At 38.5% G+C, this 20,909-nt stretch overlaps 1 protein-coding gene across 1 annotated transcript in view; it reads right to left on the bottom strand.

Moving 5' to 3' along the window:
• Positions 1-884: 884 nt before the first annotated feature.
• Positions 885-20,909, bottom strand: part of CDC123 (cell division cycle 123) — a gene marked incomplete at its 5' end in the record, with an annotated part of 33,399 nt that continues 13,374 nt past the window's right edge. The window contains 7 exons of the mRNA XM_010288069.1: positions 885-911; positions 1,716-1,853; positions 3,652-3,780; positions 9,016-9,044; positions 12,770-12,892; positions 15,907-15,982; positions 17,641-17,689. Coding sequence (XP_010286371.1) covers positions 885-911; positions 1,716-1,853; positions 3,652-3,780; positions 9,016-9,044; positions 12,770-12,892; positions 15,907-15,982; positions 17,641-17,689 — 571 coding nt within the window. The remainder of the gene's footprint in view (positions 912-1,715; positions 1,854-3,651; positions 3,781-9,015; positions 9,045-12,769; positions 12,893-15,906; positions 15,983-17,640; positions 17,690-20,909) is intronic.

Below are 20,909 nucleotides of genomic sequence, written 5' to 3'. Positions count from 1 at the left end.
AAGAAACTCAGAGATGTGATATGAAAGAAACAAGACTGAGTCCACATATAAAAATCACAGGTTGATGTTATGTTTAACTATTTATATTAAAGCCACAGATGATGTCTGGTATGTAATCATATTAAAAAATAAGTTTCAAGAAAGCTTTACTATGAGAATGAAATGAAATTTGGTGAAGTTTAACAAATTTCATAGCTTTAGCTACTGAGAAAATATTACTTTACTTGAAATGCATTCAGAATTTCAGACTCCTGAAATGCAAAATTTTCAAATCTGAAGTTGTCTACTATAGCTGTTCTTGGTAATGAAGCATTAGCTCTCATATCCCTTCTTCACTTTTTTTTCCTTTTCTTTTTTTTTACATAAAGGAAGGATGAGGAGTGCTCCCAAAACAAATTCAATTTACAATTTTAAAAGGTTACTATGGAAGAAAACATACATTCCTTTCCTTGCAACTATACTATATTTTAAGCAAGACTGTGCCTAAATTCAGAGAAGGTTTGAGGTTTTAACTGCACAAGCATTAAATGTTGTCCTATTTGTCACTGAAGGTTCCAATGGCATACTTCAATGGCATCAATCTTCACATTATGAGACAGGAAAGCAGTCATTCACTTGCACTCAGATTGTTGCTAGCTTGCACCATGGTACAATTGCATTTAACCTGGAATCCAGTGAGAACTCACCCTGACCTTTCATGTTTCCCTGAAAAAGCTTTTCTACACTTTCATATAAACCAACAGACACACAGGATGAACAGCTCTTCAGTTCTTTCATTGACTATGAAAAGCAGGTTTCCTTTAAATCGATAGCTTAATAGTTATGTTAATTATAGCTTTTGCCACATTTCTTGCTTGTAATTCAATGTAACGCTTCTTGATACCTCAGTCATCATCTTGCTGATTTCTTTTCTGTCAATGGAACAGGAAAGTTCATAATGTTAGGACACAGTTGTCTGAAATGAGAACACTAATAAATCATGACAAATGTTTCCAGATACAATAGATATTAGAGAATTACTGCATTTGTAATTCATTTTTTGAATGGTAAGAGATGTTTCCAGCAAATGGAAGTGAGCAACATCAACCCTCTCCCCCATCCCAAACTATAGGATTTTATTTCCAGTAAAGACCAAGATTTGCCCCGTACATTAGCCAATAGACTATACGAGAACCAGAAAACATGATGGTGGTGGCAGAAGTCAGTGGTCTAGATGAAGGCAATCTGCTCTCCCATCCCTAGCTTACAAGGATGTCATGTTTTCATGTCACTGTTATCAAAGGAACAAAGAAATTGTTTTTAAAAAGGACCAAGCGTTTAAGTTTTTTTTCCAATATACTTCTGACTTTTAAAGAAGTTCTTAAAAGCATTAGCTTCAGTCATTCAAAAAATATATTTCCATTTAGACTACATTTGTATTTACATTTAAATAAGAAATAAAACAGCTAGGTCCTTCAGTAAGATTTGTCAAACTACATTCATTGCTTCCACTAAAGATAAAACTAACTGAAGTGACATCAGTATGAAAGCTTGCTCTTCATCACTTAAAAAAAAAATTATAAACCAACTCAACAACATGTTGTATGATGGCTTCATACATGACTTTTTCTGTAATTATATAACCTATGTTAACTACAAAAGCACAAGTCCAGGCACTTTGATGTTGCCATTTCAAAGAGGTGGAAGGTCAGAAATTTTTTTTCACTACTTCTTACCAGTTTAAGAAAATCAATTAATTTGTGAACATCCTCTCCTGTAGAAAGGTCCACAAAATCTTTCGGCAGTCGGTAACTCAGGTATGGACTAGGCTGGACAGTAACTTTACTGTTCGTACAACGGAAAACTGGATAGTCCTTTGGAAAAAGATATTGGATAAGAGAAGAACAATATACGAGAATAAAGCTAGCAATATTTCTTGAACTCCTCCATGAGATTGTCTGAGTCACTTTGCCAATGAGTTTATTCGGCATTCATTCAACTAAACCTGCGCCTTCTAAAAATTGTACTTTTCTTATTAAAAACTCTGCCCACTTAAGAGCAAAAGTTAAAATGTTAATAGCAGTCAAGTAGAGGCATTCATTCCCTCAGTTTACAGTTTCTACAATGTATCAATTATTAATGCATTTAATATACATATGCTTATAACAGTGCTGTAATAATGGAGCTATAAGGAACTTTGAGAAATACTATCTACATAAACATGTGGATAAAGAAAATCTTCACAATAGAATCCCTAAACCCGTCTTCACAGGTTCCATGTTCAAATCCATGTTTGCAAATCTAACCTTACTGAAATTATGATTTAAGTTTTCCAACCAGTTTACTTACTGAAGGAAAAAAAAAAATATCTATATGCTCAATTGTAGCAACAGATTTTGGGTAAGGTGATATAATTTTCAGTTCAACACACTGCCATGCAACATAATTGCCCACTGTATGGCAATCATCAGCTTCGTTTTAAAGACAGAAGCTCAGTAACTTCACACCAGATTCTGTGATCGGATGTAAGCTGAAGCATGAAGACAAGTCATTCTAGTTTTCATCCAGGCTTACACTAGAGAAAACTGTGTAAAGCATCTGGTACTGAAAAGAAATCCTCAAAACAAAATTCAGGTGTCTCACAGGCAGCTCAGGAATAGGGAGTGTGTTTTGACAAAGGAGACACAGCTTTTAGCAGGAAGATTCACTGAATGGGTTTTCATTCAGCAATAGCCGCACAGCCAGACTAAGAGAAAATGGCATGAATGATAGCCTGCAGAGTGGTGTATTTCCCTTTCAATCTGTTATGAAAATGGCAACAGAACTAAAGCACTGCTCAAATGTTAAATTCAGCTGAAGAAAGCACATCATTTCAGATACCTCTAATGCAGTTTAACAGCTAGAAAATAAAGAAAACCCCACACTATTCTGCCTAGCCATCTCTCCTCAGACAACTACCAAGTGTTTTCCAAGATCAAGTAACATGCTACTTCATATCTTCTACCCAGTCGCCCAAGGACTTGTTAAGATGCGAGGACTCGGTCTCAGGCATGCAGTGAGAAAAAAGTTGGAGTACAAATAAGCGAAGACTATTCCTCCCTCTCCGTAGTAACGGGAATTTATTTGGTTTTATGGAGGCAATGCAGCTTGGAAGAGAGATAGAAGAGTCCTGCTCTGCAAGGCCTGAGAGTTCAACCAAAGGACAAGGCTTCCCTGAGGGTATTCGGTATGAGGAAGAGACAGAAGTGAAGCTTCTTTTTGCCTGCCCCCAAACATAAATCTGGTGCTCTGGGAGACTGTATGACAGATGTCAAGAACAAAGCAGAATTTCAAGTGATTAAATAGAAAAGTAAGAGATTTTAAGAGAAATTGAAAAGAGCACATCAAACCTGCATAAAAGCAAGTTTCAGGGCATCTTATTCACAACATGGTCAAAGCTGCAATATGGGCTTGTACTGTTTGAACTAAAAATTCCCTTGCAGGCATCTAAAACTAGCATGCGATACTCGTAACGTAAACTAGACAGTAGTTAATTGCAACATGAGTTAAATACAGCCATTTACTTCAGTGGGATTTGCATCACAATTTGATTATAACAAAGAAAGAAAAGAAAAAACAGGCCATAATGCCTGTTGGTTTTGTTAGCCAGCCTCCCTCACAGTAGGGCTGTACCTGTTCTATTGCTTCCCCTTCACCCTGGTCTCCTTTCAAGTTTCTCCCTGAGGTCAGTTCTTCCCAGGTAAACAGGAGGGAGTCTGTTACTTCACCAAACGGGTTGAAATCTATTAACCAAATCTTACCCTGAAATGGAACAACAGAAGAATTAAAACAAGCCACAGAACTAAAAAAAAAAAAAGTATCAAAATACACATATATTACTGTAGTATGCTTGGGCTTTAGATAAAAAGATGTCAAAATTGAAAACCACCTGGTTTTAAGCACTTAAACTATTCTAACATCCTTTACATTAGACACAGTTTTGAAACACAGCAAGCGATGACTAAGTTATTTATTTATTTTTTAACAGAAGATCAGATCAAATAAACTGAATTCAGTTCTATACAAGATGCTTTCAGATAAGACCACAGAAGTTCTGCCTAATCCCCATGGTTCTCCAAGATCCCCAGACATCATGAACAAGGAATGAAAAAAAAAAACACAAACCCACAACAAAAAAAACCCCAATGATTTAAGGCATTTTTAATATAGCCATTACTAGTAGTCCAGGCTAGCTTCTCCTGTCTCATCTTTAATACATTTGTGTTCCAAGCAGTTCTGGTAGTACACACAACAGCATGCCTGTTTTATAAGTGAAAAATTAAAGCAGAGAGACTAACATGACTTAAGGTTAACTGAGATGGTGGCGGTGGAGCAAGAAATAGTTTGTGCTCCTTGAGTCATCTCAAGGCATAACCCCCAGCACAGAATCGGCTTTTCTAACCCAAGAAAGTATCATCTACCCTAATAAAACAAAACATTATAATAAAGTTGTAATGAAATAAGAATACAACTGGTAATCAGGTCTATCAAATATGGATTAAAAAAGGTTGCTGTAACATAAGCATGACTGAAGGGTTTTATTGTGTTTATTAAAGATCAGCTGGAATTGGAAACCAAACCTAAAGGCATACAGCTACTAAAAACTTATTTTGCTTTCTCTTTCTTTCTCTCATTCCTGAAGGATCTTCTTTCTTTAAAGGATCCTTCCTATCCTGATACAAACAGCAAATATCTTCAGTCATTTACACTACAGCCATCTGGTTTCTAGCTTACAAAGATGCTTTTGAAGCCTTCAGTCAGAGTAACGTGGAGACTTCCTCTCTCACCCACACTGCCTAAGACACCCCCTCACAGGCACTAACACACTGTAGAATAGGAAACGCACGGAAACCCATACAGTAGAGAACAGAAATGCTCTGGCTGGTCCGTTATCATCCATAGCGAGTTACTCATGCAGGTGGGGGGAGTTCCAGCACAGATGAAACCAGTGATACTACTTGTAAACTGGAACTAGGCCAGCACCCCAACCAATGAGCATGTGGTTCCGTGCAGGCTTTCACAGGTCGGTCTCTCTCAGGGCAGATCCATGGGGTACAGCTCTTGCAGAGTAAATTTTAAGAAGCCAATGCATGACAACAGCAGTACCAAAACCAGACGGCTACAATAGAAACTGTGAATTGTGGGGACCTGAGTGGTTTCTTACTTGTTTCGGAAGGGTGAAGAAGCACAAACCTGCATTGCTAAGTTGCAACACCTCTGCACTCATATTGACACCACTGGTGCAGACAGCGAACAGGGGCAAGCTCTGCTATCATTTTCCATCTCTGTTCCTCTTCAAAAGGCAGTCACAAATTCTCATTATAAGTGACGTTTTACTTTTGCTAATGGGGACATCTTGTTAGCTCCAAGGCAGCAGGAGAAGGAATCTGTAATTTTAGATTCATTCTGTCACACTAGAAAAACAAGCTAATGAACCAATTTAATCGTAGAGAGAAGCAACTGCTGGCAAAGGTCGTTCAGCAGTTCAGAGAATCTTTCCTTGTATCAGAAATGTTTATACTTAATAAAAACTTCCCTATGAAAGGCTTTCACAGAGACTCCTCCTCGCCCCAAATACACAAAACTCAGGTTTTTTCATAGGAACTCAAGATCATTTCTCTGGAGAAGGAATGTACCCTGGAAAAAACTGAAAATTGGTTTTGAGACTACTGAAAGCAACACCTGTTTTTTGTGAGCACCCACCAGTATTTCTCCCGCCCTGCAGACAGCAGTCACCATCTACACAAGCAGGACACCATCTACACCACCAACTGTTTCCTTGAGATGGTCTTAAATCTGCAGTGAGCTTTGCCACCAGTATTTCTCCCGCCCTGCAGACAGCAGTCACCATCTACACAAGCAGGACACCATCTACACCACCGTTTCCTTGAGATGGTCTTAAATCTGCACTGAGCTTTGGTAGCTGCAAATTGATGACAACTGGCAAAACAAACTAAATATCCCTTTCAGAGCTCATTAAAGAGAGTGTATGTAATTCTGGGTCAGTAACCAAACTGTCTTTTCTGACGATTAAATGCTCTCTCAAGTCTTACCTACAATATCATGATCTAAATGTAGTTTCAGATGACTTGCACCACACAGCTAAAGAGCAGTAGCAAAGCTATTTATCTGCCATCTTCTGGTATTAGTAATCTTTGTCATAGGAGAGCACAGAAATGCACAAGCCAGGAAAGCAAAGTTGTGCATATCTGGAGGGGAAAAAAAACACCACCTGTATTACATAAGATTTTTTTCTCATCCTAAAACAGGAACCAATAGATTTACTATACCATGTCAGGTTCACACTTTGTTTTACTCTAAAGTATTATGCAACATGCTGCTGAAAGGAAGTGCCTATGAAAAAGTCTGTTTAAAGGAAGTTAAAAGATAGATAAAATGCAAACTGAACTGTTCCATCTCCCTAACTCCAGCTGCACCTTCAGACACACTGACAATGCACACAAGGCAGAGACACAAGCACTAGTTTGCATGTTAATAAAAGCAGCTGTGAGCTAGCAGTGGTCTGGAGCCACTCACTGCATTTCTGTCTTACCACAGTGACTTGTCTTGAACATGGTTAACACCTGGGAGATACACAAAGAGCAACAGCAGAGCTGATTCTCAGGCTTGTCAGCTGTTGCACAATGATTGTGAACTGCTAGCAGAGAAAAAAAAAAAGGAAAAAAGTGGATCCAAATGAAACCAGGCTACCAGTCCGGCATCATAACCTCTTTAGAGCTAGGTCTCCAGATCATCCAGCTTGGTAGACTGTATGACATGTATTTTCTTCCTTAAAAAATGACTTGTCTGCCAAGTCAGGCGCTAGCTCAGATGAGCTCAGTGAAGAGAGTCTAACAGGAAAGGCAGACACATAAAAGCTTGCTCTCAACCAGGCCACTGCTTGCTTATATGCCACCCTCCAACTCAACAGGCAGGACCTGTGGCAGCCTACTCCACACAGTCAAGTAACTAAAGCAAGCACGGGGAGGGGGTTGCTCTCAGTCACAACCATATCAAAGAACAAGCTTCTCCTAGCTGAGTATTTACAGTTGAAAAAACTTAAAATAAGCAGACGCTGGACACTTCTCTCATTCTGTAGGTGAGGTTGCCGTGCAACCAGCCTGATGAGGAACATGGGCTCTGGAAATTAATCACGCTCAATACTCTTTTGCTGCCTATAACTCACATACAAAGGGAGCAATGAATAATACAGTTGCCAACCACAAAAGTATGTGTGAAAGGAGGAGGATCTGACACACAAAGGGCTATCTGGCAGTTTACAAGACCAGAGGGTAGAAGGCACCAGAGATATCTACAAACAGATGTATTTTATCTTGACAGATGAAGAAACACTGCTCATTTGAGATCACACAGGCTGAATTTTTTTTACTTAAATAATCTGTCTTCATGCCTCAGTTGTAAGGCAGAGTACCCAACCACAGAACTGCGTTTAATGTTGAACTGTTTCTCCTCATTTTGCCTGACAGCATCCTCAAGTCTGACAATCTGAGCCTGGGCAGGTAATTTTTATTACCATTCAGCATGGCTGTTTTTAGCCTGTAGCCTGATTTGAGGTACCTACGTTAAAAGTTGCGCTGAGTAACAGTACAATAGTTATTTTCCACATGACACACATTCCCATTTAGTTTCTGTTTTGCCAACTATGGCATGATGTACTATTACAAAATTCCAAAATACTTTAGCAACATTCAAAGTCAAAATCAGGACTTACTACAAATACTCCCAACTCAACTCCAATAAAGAGCTTCTCCAATCCCATAACTGCAAACAAGCCAAACAGCAAGACTCAAATGTATATAACAAAAGTACGTAGCCATTTTTTTGCATTTCTGGTTTAGGATCTGGAAAGAAATTTAGGCTAAACCAAAGCCTTACTTCTCATGCACTAATGCGATTCCCAAAAATCAGGTTGTGACTCCATAATCAGGTCTTGAGATTTAAGACAACAATAATGCTTTTTTGTTTGTGGTTGCTTTTAAAACAATACATATGTGCCTTTCAAGCACAATTCATCTGAACTATTTCTCTCACTGATACTAGGAAACGTCAAATGTGACTAACTCAGATATTGGCACCTGAAGTTCAGATGGGACATTTCTCCCCACTCCATCACTACCTGGATGCTTGGGATTCTGATCTGCCAAGCACTCAGAACCACAGCCGGAGCAGTTTGAAGAGAAAAAAATTAGCCTCCATCTGTCTCAAAGTGGGCACACCACATTCATATACTCCTTTGATAATTATCCCTTCGTACTGTAGACTTCCATAAATGAAGTAGAAGTTATCATTTTCCAACCTCACAAGGATAGTCTGTAGAAATATTAATGATTAGTTTTGATGAGTTCAGATGCTATAGGGGCAATCTTCACAGGATAAAAAAAGCCAAGGAATTATTTTTGGAAGAAAATATAGTAAGAATCCTCCAAATTCTTTTCAGTGAGCAAAATAGCACCCCTGCCTCATTTTTTTAAATATCCCAACAATTCTGTCTGAATGTTCAGATACATTTCTGTCAACACAAAGGGAGCACTATGGGGAGGGAACCTTAGCAACAGGTAGTGCTTTGCTAAAATGATTTAATGATGTTGCATGATATTGATAAAGTACTTATCTTAGAATAAAACTAAATTGCCTTCAGTAGACTCATAGAACTGACAGAATTGCAGCTGAAGCCAAAGTTATGTGCTTTAAGACAGGCTACTTCTCTGGAGAATATTTACTAAATAATTACGTCACTGGCACAGACATATGTACACCTCGAATCCTATTATTCTCCTACTGTGGACGGTGTCTAACACAGAAAAAGATCCAGGGAACAGAATGAGAACATCAAGTAACTTTTTGAGTTTTGTTTTTGTTATGGTTTTTTGGCAGGACCACTTCTAGGAAGATGAAGATATTATTTGCTTCAACTCTGTAGCATTTCAGGAATTTTCCACAGAATTAACAATTATATACAATCTACTGTTCACTTACCCTGCTGTCTCTGTACACATCGAAAACGACTGAAAAAGAGAAAAAAAAAGTTAAGCTTAAAAGAGATATAATTTCACAGAAGATGTCTAAGTCTGAATAGATACTTGTGTATAGAGCACAATCTGCAAAGTCAGTATGTCTAAAGAACTGCAAGGCAGAATTAGGTTCATTTCCAAGAGGGAGTTGAAACATTTCAAGAACTACCGTTAATGCACTGAGAGATCATCTGCCAGGTTTTTCCATTTAATGCTGGTTTCTTCTGCTGATTTTTTTTTTCCCCAAAACAAAGAACATTTGATAAACTCTTAGCGCAGACAGAAGCTTATCTTTGACATTACTGCTGCTTGGTTTACAGCAGAATGGAGAAATTTCAAGAAAGGATCAAGACTCCACTGTGCTAGACATTGCACAAACATCTAATACGAGAAAGTTCCTGCCTGAAGGAGATTAGGACTTCAGCAGATAACAAGACTAACAGGTTGTAGGAACAAAGGGGTTGGTGGGCGTGCTGAGGAGGAAGTGGCAGTGAAATGGCAATGTTTAACGTAACCCAGAGCAGATACAGCACACCTACTGATTATCGACAGCTCTTTCAAACAGACCCTTTGCCACTTGGTGATTGACGCAAAGCTGCCTTGTGTAGCTCCATTGTTGTCCCTCCCCTTGACTTAATTAAGAATGAATCTTTGTACATGCTTCTTTCTATTAGCTTCTGTTCTGTATGGTTAAACAAGTCTTTAATTTGTATTTCTATTGAGGGAGGGAAATCGACAGATAAGCATCCAGGCATGACTACCTGCAGAAGTTGCACCAGTTTAGCAAAAAGAAAAAAAAAAGCCAGATTTAGAAAAACTTCAGATAAATATTGTATTATCACTTCCTTCACTAATAAGGAAGGGAATATTTCAGCTAAGAGATTTCCCAATGCATGTGGGATAAACTAAACTCAGGATATGACTGAAGAACACTTGAGCCTCTGTGGCTACTCAGGAAGCTGCCCGTCAGTAACGGGGACGTTGACTGATCACGTTCACGCGTGTAAAGCTACGCAGCAGCTTAATCTAACATTTCATGCAAAATTGGCTGGGCTGAGGGCAAACCATAACTCAACAGCGCCAAAGGCAGTCACGTAACTGTTTTAGACCATATCGCCTAAAAATCCACGCAGCTTTTTGCACAAGCACACTTACGTCAATTTAAAATGTCACTCTTGAATTAAGTGCTATATTTTCTCGAGAAGACAAGCTAAGTAAGTCATCAATGCAAAGAGGAGCACAGCAACCCTAGATTTCTTCTCCAGCTCTTCAACTGAGCTTGTTGCCTGTATCGTACCCTCATCAGTCATACTTCATTAATGGAAAACTTGCACCTGAGCTTTATTATAAAATGACGCCTGTCAGCTTAAAGCAAGCCTATGCAATCATGAGGTTAACGGCATTTACTAGGATTTACATCCCTATTAAGACTGACTGCACACTGGTGACCAGTTCAGGACACTCACAAACACTAAGCAGAGAAGAAAACCTCAACTGTTGCCTCTTCTTAGGGACCACCTCAAGAGCAGGAGTGTCGTATGCCAGTGACACTGGAGTAAAACTTTACCAGTAATTCTCAAAATGGAGGGTAAGCCAAGGCTTGCCTCTACAGTAAGTATCGATACCTCCAAAACACTGTTCTTACTGGGCTCTTAGGAAAAGTATTTAGAAGGTTCCATCATCATTTAAAAGGTTCTAACATCGTTTAGAAGCATTTATAAAGCATTCACCCATCTGTTACCCTACTGCTCTGACTCTGCAATGCTTCAGCTGCTCTGACCCTACTCTTCCATCTGGAGATGCCACCAGACCAACTGGAAAAAGCAGTGCAAACAGCATCAAAATCCCCGATAAAACAATAAGTCAGGGAAAAAAGCTATAATCTCTTTCTTTTTAAAAGCAAACAAACAAGGAAACCCAGATTTTTATTGTTAACTAGACACGCCACCAGAGAGGGGATCAAGGGGTATGATGGGGGATGAATGAAGGGTGGTAAAAAAACCAAGCCACCAAAAAAAAAACCCCAAAACATTTTCTGCATGGCATTTCTCTGGCTTGTCTCAGATGGACAAGTCACCAGCATTTAGTGCCCAAGAACAAAAGGTTAACAAACCTTCATCCCAGAAAGTCACTCTGAAACCTCCTTTTCCCAGAAGGTAACTCAGATGACATAGTTTTATGTTCTTTACATAAGATGACGCTTCAGACCCTTCAGTTCACCAGACAGCAGTTTCAGAGCCTAAATCTAGGCATCAATTTCCAAAAATAGTGCCCTGAATTCTTATCTATCAGTTGATTACACAGCAGCTAAAATTGTGTTGGAACACAGAGGAAAATTAAAAGACAGTAATCAGAATGTCAGATCTATATGACTGATCTTACTTCAAAATATTAGGGCTATGGGCCTATTAAATTAGTATACTGATTTCTAGACTACTAGTCTTCTCCAAGCAGTGGTCCTTGAGAACTTCTCTGGACTGAAATAAAGGAATCCTGCAGAGTCAAATTATTAAGAATTTTAATATAACATAAACTGGCATTAAAAGGTATCTTTTCAGAAAGTCAGACAAGACTGATCTGTTTGTCTCTGGTGGCTCAGCAAAATAATTAACTGTGTTCAACACTTACCTAAAGGTTGAATATTCAAAGCTTTATTTAAGACAATACAACTGACAGACAATTCTTATGTATGTTACTAAACCTAGGTTTGGCCCATGCCAGACCTAATTTAAATTCCTACATCATATTTTTCACCACTCCTGATCACCCATCACAACAAAACACTATTCTATACTCACTAAACCACGTCAGGAAACTATTTCCAATAAAATTTGCAAAGGACTGCACATTTAAAGGGACAATTTACTTGGTCTGCCTAAGTGTATCACATACCATGGCTTTTATTCAAAAGTTTCAGCAGCTAAAGTACTGTGCATCAATATTCTAGGAGAAATTATTATAAATTCTTGAAAAGAAACTTACAAATTCATTCTTCAAGGAATACATCAATTATTTAGCAGCAAACATTTGACAACACCTTTATAAACAAGTATTATTCTTACTACTGAATGTCTTTTGTTAAGTGTTTCCTATCTCACTACTCAGATTTAGAACTTTTCTTAATTAAAAACAAGTATAAGGGGAAAAAAGACTTTAAAAAAGTTATTATGCCTTCTGAAGGGATCCTTCACTCATTTGTTGTGTTTTCCTGAAAAGCACCAGGCTATTCCTGCAGGGTGTTTTTTTTTTTTGTTTCAAGAAGTACATTGCTCAGCATGCATTAGCTACAGGAGTTATAAAAAACTCTCCCAAGTTAAGAAGAACCAAGCCCTCTGAAAGCAATAGCTATGAAGAGAGATGCATATCCACAGCCTTAAAATATCAGGAATGCCATTATTTACCGAGAAGTACCCATTTTTCCACTGATCTCCAGCAGTAAGCTGGCATTTGGCACATTGCAACTCAGTGTGCTGTGAAGGAAATGAGCCTGGCTCAGCAAGGCAGCAGGAGGACATCTGACTTCTGCGGAGTTGGCCCTGCAAGCCCTTTCAATTTCAAACCTCCCAGTACCCTGCAAAAGAACTTCAGAGAGGCAGACCCCTCATTTCCATTTTTAAGTCTTTCTAACTACACGTGCAATAAGTATTTAAGAACCTTCATAAACACCCTCCTTCCCTGTCCCATGCTCCCCTTGCTAATTGAAGCCATAAGATACTTACAGTCTTCATCCAAGAATTTATACTGTATGTGTTTCCTGAAAAACTCTTGTATTGATCTACAGATCTCCTCATGTTGCTTGGAGATATGATCATAGTATTGAGTGTAGTCCCTCTGTGATACACCTGTCAATAATTTTAGTTGATTATAAAGAGCTTTAGGCATACAAAAAAGCCAACCAGACAAAATGCAGCTATCAGAGACATGCATGTTATCATCTATATTTCAGAAGATGGGGTTCTCCGAAATTTCAACCATTAAGAATTACTTACTGTTTGGCTTTATTCTCCAATACTTAAAAGTTCCCTTCTATGCGGAATTTTTTCCTTGAACAGTCTGCCCTACATTATGTGAACCTCATTTTATATGTACATGCTTTGACTATTTTTAAGTGAATTTCAGGAGGAATCTTTGCCTGAGTTTAAGTTGCCAGTTCTTGTCTTTTCCTTTCAGTTTTATTCCCAGAAGGTTTCTGGTCAAAAACCTTCTCTGTTCTGCACATCGGATGTAGGGACCAGACTTTAGAACCATAAAATTGAGAGCGGTAGAGGCCAGGCTCACACATCAGCAAAGATGATAGATCCTAGCGTACCATAAAGATGTTCATTTAACCAGTTTATTAAGTGTGGAATAAAGCATACCTGTTTGATAAGGTACCACAGGTGAAACCTTAAATCCTAAAATCAATGAGATGGCATGCAGCCTAGCACCTTATTTCTCCCATTCACCCCCCTTGAGGGCCTTCTTGCATATCTGACATTAGATAAACTATCCCAGATACACCACAAGCTCTTAATTTCAGACTTTTCTCAGTCTACAAGACAACAGTTTAAGCTGACATCAACAGGATTATATATTTGCATGCATCTTAGTTGGCAGAAGTTCTCCTACAGGATATGTCAACATAAGCCACTGCAACACCCTGCTAGACAAATGTCAAATCAAGACCTGCCCCATCAATGCACAATGACTAACTCATGCTGTTTAGGGGAAGAAAAAGCCAGAATGCCCCAAGAAAGATGCAGTCATGTCAGTTTGCTATTTTACCCATATACAAAACAGAGATATCAAGTTTCACTATAAGACAATGCTATCTACTCCAAAGATGTGTTCTTTAAAAAAAGTTCATATAAAGTTTATGATGTCAGTGGAACTTTGAATTATTAATACCACTGCAAAGCTTAACTCAGATCTAAAAACAAAAACCAAGAGATGGTGGCATCTCAGGGGATGCAGATGAGTAACTGGAAAATCATTCACTACACAGTGTAAGTATCACTCCTTAGTTCGACTGATAGGCTTATTAATTTTAAGAGCATGGGAATATATTGCGAAAAATCTTGGAACTGTCTTCAGAAATGCAGCTGGAGTGCTAGCTAAAAAAAACTATACTGGTAGATCTACTAGGTTTCAAAACCTAGTAATGAAATGCACAGAGTGATTAATTAGCCAGCATACAAATGCTTTGAGGTATTTGAAATTAAATATCACTTTATAAATATATTCTACAATAAATCTACATTCAAATGTTTTAGAGGTTATTATAGTGATGCATATCTCTGGCAGTTGTGGTGTTCCAGCAGCACACAACAGGACAGGATTCAGCTCTTCCCCCTTCAAAAAGCTATGTGAGTAACCACCAAGCAATACCCGCTTAATGAAGAATCTCTGCTATTAGCAAGGCAAACTGTGTTACAGGGAACTGTAATAAACCCTGCGATTGGTGAGAATGGACAGAGAATGGAACAATGAGTGTAGAAGCACCATAAGGAACAGCCAAATAAGAGGCCTGTGAGAATGGTATGTGTTGACAGCACCTAGATTAGCACATCCCAAAGCATCTATCTGCAGCTCCACAGGACACCCAGATCAGGAAACAAAGAACAGGGAGTACGTTCCTAATGATTCACAGAGGTGGGACAGGATAGAGAGACAAACTGCTGACAGCTCCTAACAGGTACAAAAAGGCACATCCTAAACAAGCACACAGTCACTGTGCTGAGAAGCAGCCAGAAGAAACAATGACGATTAGATAGCTGATATCCCTTCACTCCCCTATCATCACAAGGAATCCTGGACAGACCACTTGTATATATGCATCTTGGTGCTTGCCAATATGTAGGTATTGGACAGACAAAATGAGCAAACTTGGTTTTATTTTAAAGCAAAAAATCACCTTCCCTCCTATAAAGTCTGGATTAGAGCTTTGCTAGGTCACTGCTATAACATTTCCTTGTTAGAGAAGAGTTTAGGCAGAATGATTCAACCTTGTTAAGGACAACTGTGCACCAGTCCTGTGCTATTTACATTTCTGTTCATCTTTAAAGATTCCATGGTAGACCACACCAAAACCAAATTCATACTCCAGAATAGTATTTAGTTTGAAATTAAACCCCTCAATTCAAGCACCTGCATGTGCACGAGATGCCCAAGTTCTTGTTATAGTCAGCAGCGAATAGTCAATATATCCAGAGGAGTACAATTCAGCTAAATTTACCCTAGAGCTGCCTAAGATACACACTCTAGCACAATCTGCCTGTCCTCCAGCTGTCACAGGTCTCCCAACGCACCCACCAGTTCATGGCATGCTGCAGATACCCTAGCTGTTCATTGCCACTTGAAACGTTTTACATTTAGGACTTTGAACCAGAGTAACAGATCAACAGGTTTTCTGACTAAGCTACACTGAACATAATATGAACTCACACTCCTTGTACACCTGTGGGCATGTTCTGACCTCCCCAACTTTCTGCATATAACATCCACATGTGGTCACGATTTATCAGCATAATACCCAACTGCCTCTGTATTCATTCTGCAACTTAGAGATGACACAATTCACTCCCGAATATAAAAGAATCACTTACAGAACAACAGCATTTGGGTGAAGTTTCTGAATTTGCAATTAGAATTAAGAATATTCCCACTGTAATATTGAGCATGCTGAGTCGTCAGGCTTTCAAAAACAGTGGAAAGATAAACATGGCATGCCACATTCTAAATTACAGACAGAAGAAGAAAACGTTTATTCCAGAAAGAAGGTGTGTTAAGAAAGAACTGTCTTCATATTTAATGGCGATTCAAGGAATCGGAAACTGCTCAGAATTGCACCTAATTTTATCTTTATGAAAATCCTCACCTATAAGCTTGTTCTCCTTGACAAAGCATCTGAATTCTGCACCAGGGATTAGTTCACACCATTTGCGAAGAACAAGCTATAGAGGAAAAACAAATGACAAAGTATTGTTTCAGAAAGGTAACAGGTAACTTTTTGTCAATGGGTATACCTTCTACAGTTTTGCTATAGTGGTATGATAACCTCTGAAGTTACTCTTGATACAAGAAAACCAAACAATCTTAATCTGCAGTTCACATAATCATCTCAGCAAATACTTTAAAGCAATTAGACTTAATATTAATTTCATGGAATCACAGAATGGTTTTGGTCAGAAGGCACCTTTAAAGACCATCTAGTCCAAACTAGTTTAAAGGAGACAGGTTCAGACTGGACACTTTTTTTTTCCACCAGTGAGAACTGTCAAGCATTGGAACAGCTCCCTCAGAGGTTGTGTAGCCTCCATCCATTGAGGTTTTCAGACTGGATTTGATAAAATGCCAAGCAATCCAATTTGATCTCATCGCTTTACCTGGCTTTGAGCATGAGGATGGACTAGAGACCTCCTGAGGCCCCTTCCCATCTTAAGTATCTTATAAATTCCATACAAAGTGGAAGATCATAACTGTGAAATTATTTATGAAACAACTTCAAAGTTACACTCATGATAAAGCATGGAAAACAAAAAAATCCTGCTGTACAATGCAACAAATCTGTCATGGAATTGGCAGAAAGTTGCTCCCTAGTCAAAAGAGCTGATGAGCAGAATTAAATTTAACCAAAACAACCTTGATTCTGGTATACACCCAAGCAGAATTCTGTAACGCCTTTGAAGGCACAAACCAGTTAAAGTAAGGACATGGGACAGAAATAGTAACCAAACTATTACAGTCGATAGGACAGACTACCTGGTAATTAAAGCAGATCATTGGCACTTTCTCCAGTCTCTGCATTACCTAAACTGATGCTTTCAGATAGATCCATTATTTTGAGGGCCTAAATTACTGCTCATAGGTACTGGAAACTCCCAACACCTATCAGCTGCAGTGAAAAACCTCCATAATCAAAGGTTCCTAACTACAGCGTAAACATGAAACTCTGCTTCAACTTTCAGATGTCCTGTATTTTTAAAGCACATTTAAGGTAGTGCTTTATTAAAAAACAAAACCAGGGTTCATTCACTTTTCTAAAAAGTGAAAATTTTAATTCAAGCCCACAGGATGATGACAAATGCTATATTTTCATAAAAATTACTGAAACATGACTAGATAATATCATAAAAGCGACAGCACCACATGAACACTTTATAGCACTGTTAATATCTACGTTGCTAACTTAACGTTTTAATCTGGTAATGAGCATATGAAACAAGATATGATACAGCACTTCAGTTCAGGATGTCCCCAGCCACTACAGCTAGCTTCTCTCTTAGTAACCTCAGTTGTGATAGTCACAAGCAGCATACTGTCAACAATATATGACTTTCAGCTACTGAACTTGTCCTTCCTGGCAAAAACCTGCCAGACACTAGCAAAAACTGCAAGGAAGCTTCAAAAGTCCAAACTTCAGCTCATCTGTGATCTGTAATTAAATGAACTCCTTAGGACCTGTAGCGCTTAACCAGACTTCCCCACGCTGCCCAAGCAACACAACTAAAACAAACAAAACAAAGTTTATGGGCACATACCCAAGCACAAATGGCAGTCTGCCCGTGAGCAATTCACTTAAATTACCTAGAAATCATTCAAAGAGTCTTACCTCGTAGTCCAAGGAAGGATCTGGGGAATCATCAGTACAGTGAATAAATCTGGAAAAGTAAGGCACTGGCATCAAAATCTGCTTTTACATATAAGATTTTAGCTATAGTTAGAAAAATACCCCCAAACAGTGAATCACAAAAGCTACTGTTAAATTATCTCCAAGATATAGAAACCAAGTAAATTCAATACATCAATAACAAACCTCCTTTCAACAATTATTGGGGTGGGGGGGGGAATTACTTCTTTTCATCTAGTGAAAATCATCATTTGGAAGCACTTAAATTTGGACAGGGACGTGGATAAAATGTGTTTCTTTATTGCTGAGGGGTTTTTTTGTTTGAATCAACAGTGCTGCTCCTTTCCTCTTTCTTGTTGTGTTGGCATAACGATTCTCAAAAGAACCAGATAAATTTGAGCAATCTAATCTAGTTTCATTGCAGCATGTTTTCCCTAGTACTTTTAATGTTTAACTTCCTAAACCACACAAGAGAGACATCATCATGCCTTACAGCAGCTCGTTTCCAAGAATAAGGGATGCAAAACAGCACCACTCAGCACTTCTGATTCCACAGCATGGTATCTTTCCAAATTAAGAGCCTCAAGAAATACTCTTACAAATCTCCTGAGACTGGGAATAAAGAAAACTATTTCCGTAACTGCAAGTAGATGTCAAGGTTTTGTCCCTTGTGAGTAGCTGACTCTGTGCATCACCTTTCAGGAACTATCAAGAATGGAGGCAGTTATACTCAAGGCAACTTCTATGTACCTTTTTGTCATTTTACAGCAGACCTTGCAATAAATCCTGTAACTTTCAAAGGGAATTCACAAAAGAACATGCATTTTCCTTCCAAGTGTACTCCCTGACCTTACTGGCAACAAATTACTTTGATGCACAGAACTGTGTAAAGGGTCCCTGCTAAGCAATAGTCTTAAATGGCAACATTTATACTATCTCTCTTTGGCACTGAACTTGGTTAAGCAATCCAAAAGTCTAACATCTCTAGCATAAGCATTGCATTTGTAAGAAATGGCTGCCCAGCCTTCAGTTTGAAGCAAGGAGCTATCGTAAAAGTTCATTCAGCACGCTGCCAGCAGAAATAAATTTCACACATTTTAGTTTAGACTTTAATATCCACTACACGTAGAGAAGAAGGGCGATAGCAGGCATGCCTTCCAAAAGTACTGTAATCAAACAGATCATATATATCTGTAAGCCTATGTAAACATATAACATCCTTCAACTACAGTTTACATTCCCTGCAATTTAAGATCTGGCAAGGCAACAGAAACAAACTCATGAGAGCTTGCAGTTGTGCTACACTCAAAATTCCTCCCTTACTAGCATACATGCCTACCATGCTCAAGAAAATATCACACACACAAAACCCATCACAAACTCCACATTAAGAGGCAGCCAGCACATGGAGTTTTACAGTCCCTGCACACTACAACCTGTATTACCTCTCACAGACTTCCGTATCAGAGATTGGGATACCTGCAGTCTGCTTCATTCCAGTAAGATGCAGTCTTTCCCAGTAGTCAAAAAACAGCTTTATGAACAATCAAAACTATTCCCTGCTCAATCCTCAAATATTTTGGGTGAGAGCTATGTGGGGAAAGTTATTTCCTCTTTCCTTGCAAGTCAGAAAATGAAATCCTTGGGTGCCACCCCAAGCTACACAGACTGCCCAGGTATTGCTGCCACATCAAGCAAACAGGCAAAATGATGAATATGGAGGAAAATACTGAAAGATGCAACAATGTTTTTCTTGGGCCTTAATGACACAGGACTGAGTACAAATGAGGAAAAAATGGAAGAATGCAGCAAAAGACAAAATAAACTCAGGTTTTTGTAGTCTCATTTTCCTTCTAAATACTATAATGAGTTTTTGTCAACAAAAAGACGTTACTACCACCCCCTTTTGAGGGGTAAATGTTGGGTAACTTGAGGCAGTTACAATTTTATATTTTTTACAAACTTACTGTAGCGTTAGTAGTTCGGAACCAGCTGAATTTGTCCACTACATATGGCCTTTTGAATATGAGAGGCAGAAGGCTAAGCAGGGCTGCTTTAATCTGCATCCTGTTCAGGTTTGGAGGTACTTGAAAGAACATTCAGAAAGACTTCAGGAACCCAAAACTGAGAGATATCTGGGCTCTCTTGTCTGAAACCTTTGAAAATTGTCATTTTGAATACTACTAAGGGTGAAGGAATTAAACTCTGCTGCTTATAGGCCTGTGCTGTGGTCAACAGCTTGTTTACAGATTTATACTTAACACACCAACAAGAGAAGGATCAAGGTCTCTTTGTATGTAGCAGCTCTATGTTAATCTCCAAATTCACATACCTGACAACAGGACACACTACATGAAGCCATTACATGGTTCAGTTTTCAACATTGAGAAAAGCAATTTATAAGGAGATTTGTAAGACCTCCAGTACCTATCCTGCTAAGAGAGACAGGGATCTCATTTGCAAATCACTGACATTATTCTGTGGATAATAACCTATTATGAATATAATGAGAATTGTAAAAGTTATTCTGTACCTGACAGTTCCTCTGCTATCACCTCATAGTTTATTTTAAAACCTTAATTAAAAAAAATACCAAGAAGAAACTTCTAACAGCTTTTGAACTGCACCTTTATTTCTTGAATATTGAACTTTGCTGGAACTTTAAGGACTAAAAGAAATAGGAAATTCATGCACTATTCAAAAGAGGATCTTATACTAAATTGCTAGAAAAAACGGAGATTCGAGTAAAACCTCAAGAAAAAAAAAAAAAATCAAAGCTCTCATTTTCCACATCCTCTCATGTGGAACTGCTTATCTCAAATAGGCTACACCAAAGTCTAAACCAACAGCTACTATTCCTGCAAAAAAGGCATCCCGGGTGCCAAGTCACATCTTTATGAGCCAACAGTGCCTCCTGTGTTCTTTTAGGAGCAGGAACAACAGGCTGCTGTTCTTTTAGGAACAACCAGCTGTTGTTCCTCCACATCTCAGAAAAACTTTACATTATCTTTATCATTTGTAATTCAGTATTTAGAAGCATTAAGTCTGGTATCAAAAATGTAGTCAGAATGCCAGCTTAAAAACAAAAAAACATCTGCTAGGTTTTGAAGTTAAACAACGTGCTTAGGAGCCTGATGGGCTAACCCTCACTCAAGAGCAGACTTTCTCAATTTCTCTCAGAAACAGGCACTTAAATTTTAACCAAGCCCTCTTATAAACACCTAAATTAAAAAATTGCATCTCCCCTCATG

The sequence above is a fragment of the Phaethon lepturus genome, unplaced genomic scaffold, assembly GCF_000687285.1.
Source record: "Phaethon lepturus isolate BGI_N335 unplaced genomic scaffold, ASM68728v1 scaffold6245, whole genome shotgun sequence".
Lineage (NCBI taxonomy): Eukaryota > Metazoa > Chordata > Aves > Phaethontiformes > Phaethontidae > Phaethon > Phaethon lepturus.
The sequence above is the reverse complement of the archived record's forward strand: the minus strand, read 5'-3'. Positions and strand labels throughout refer to the sequence as shown.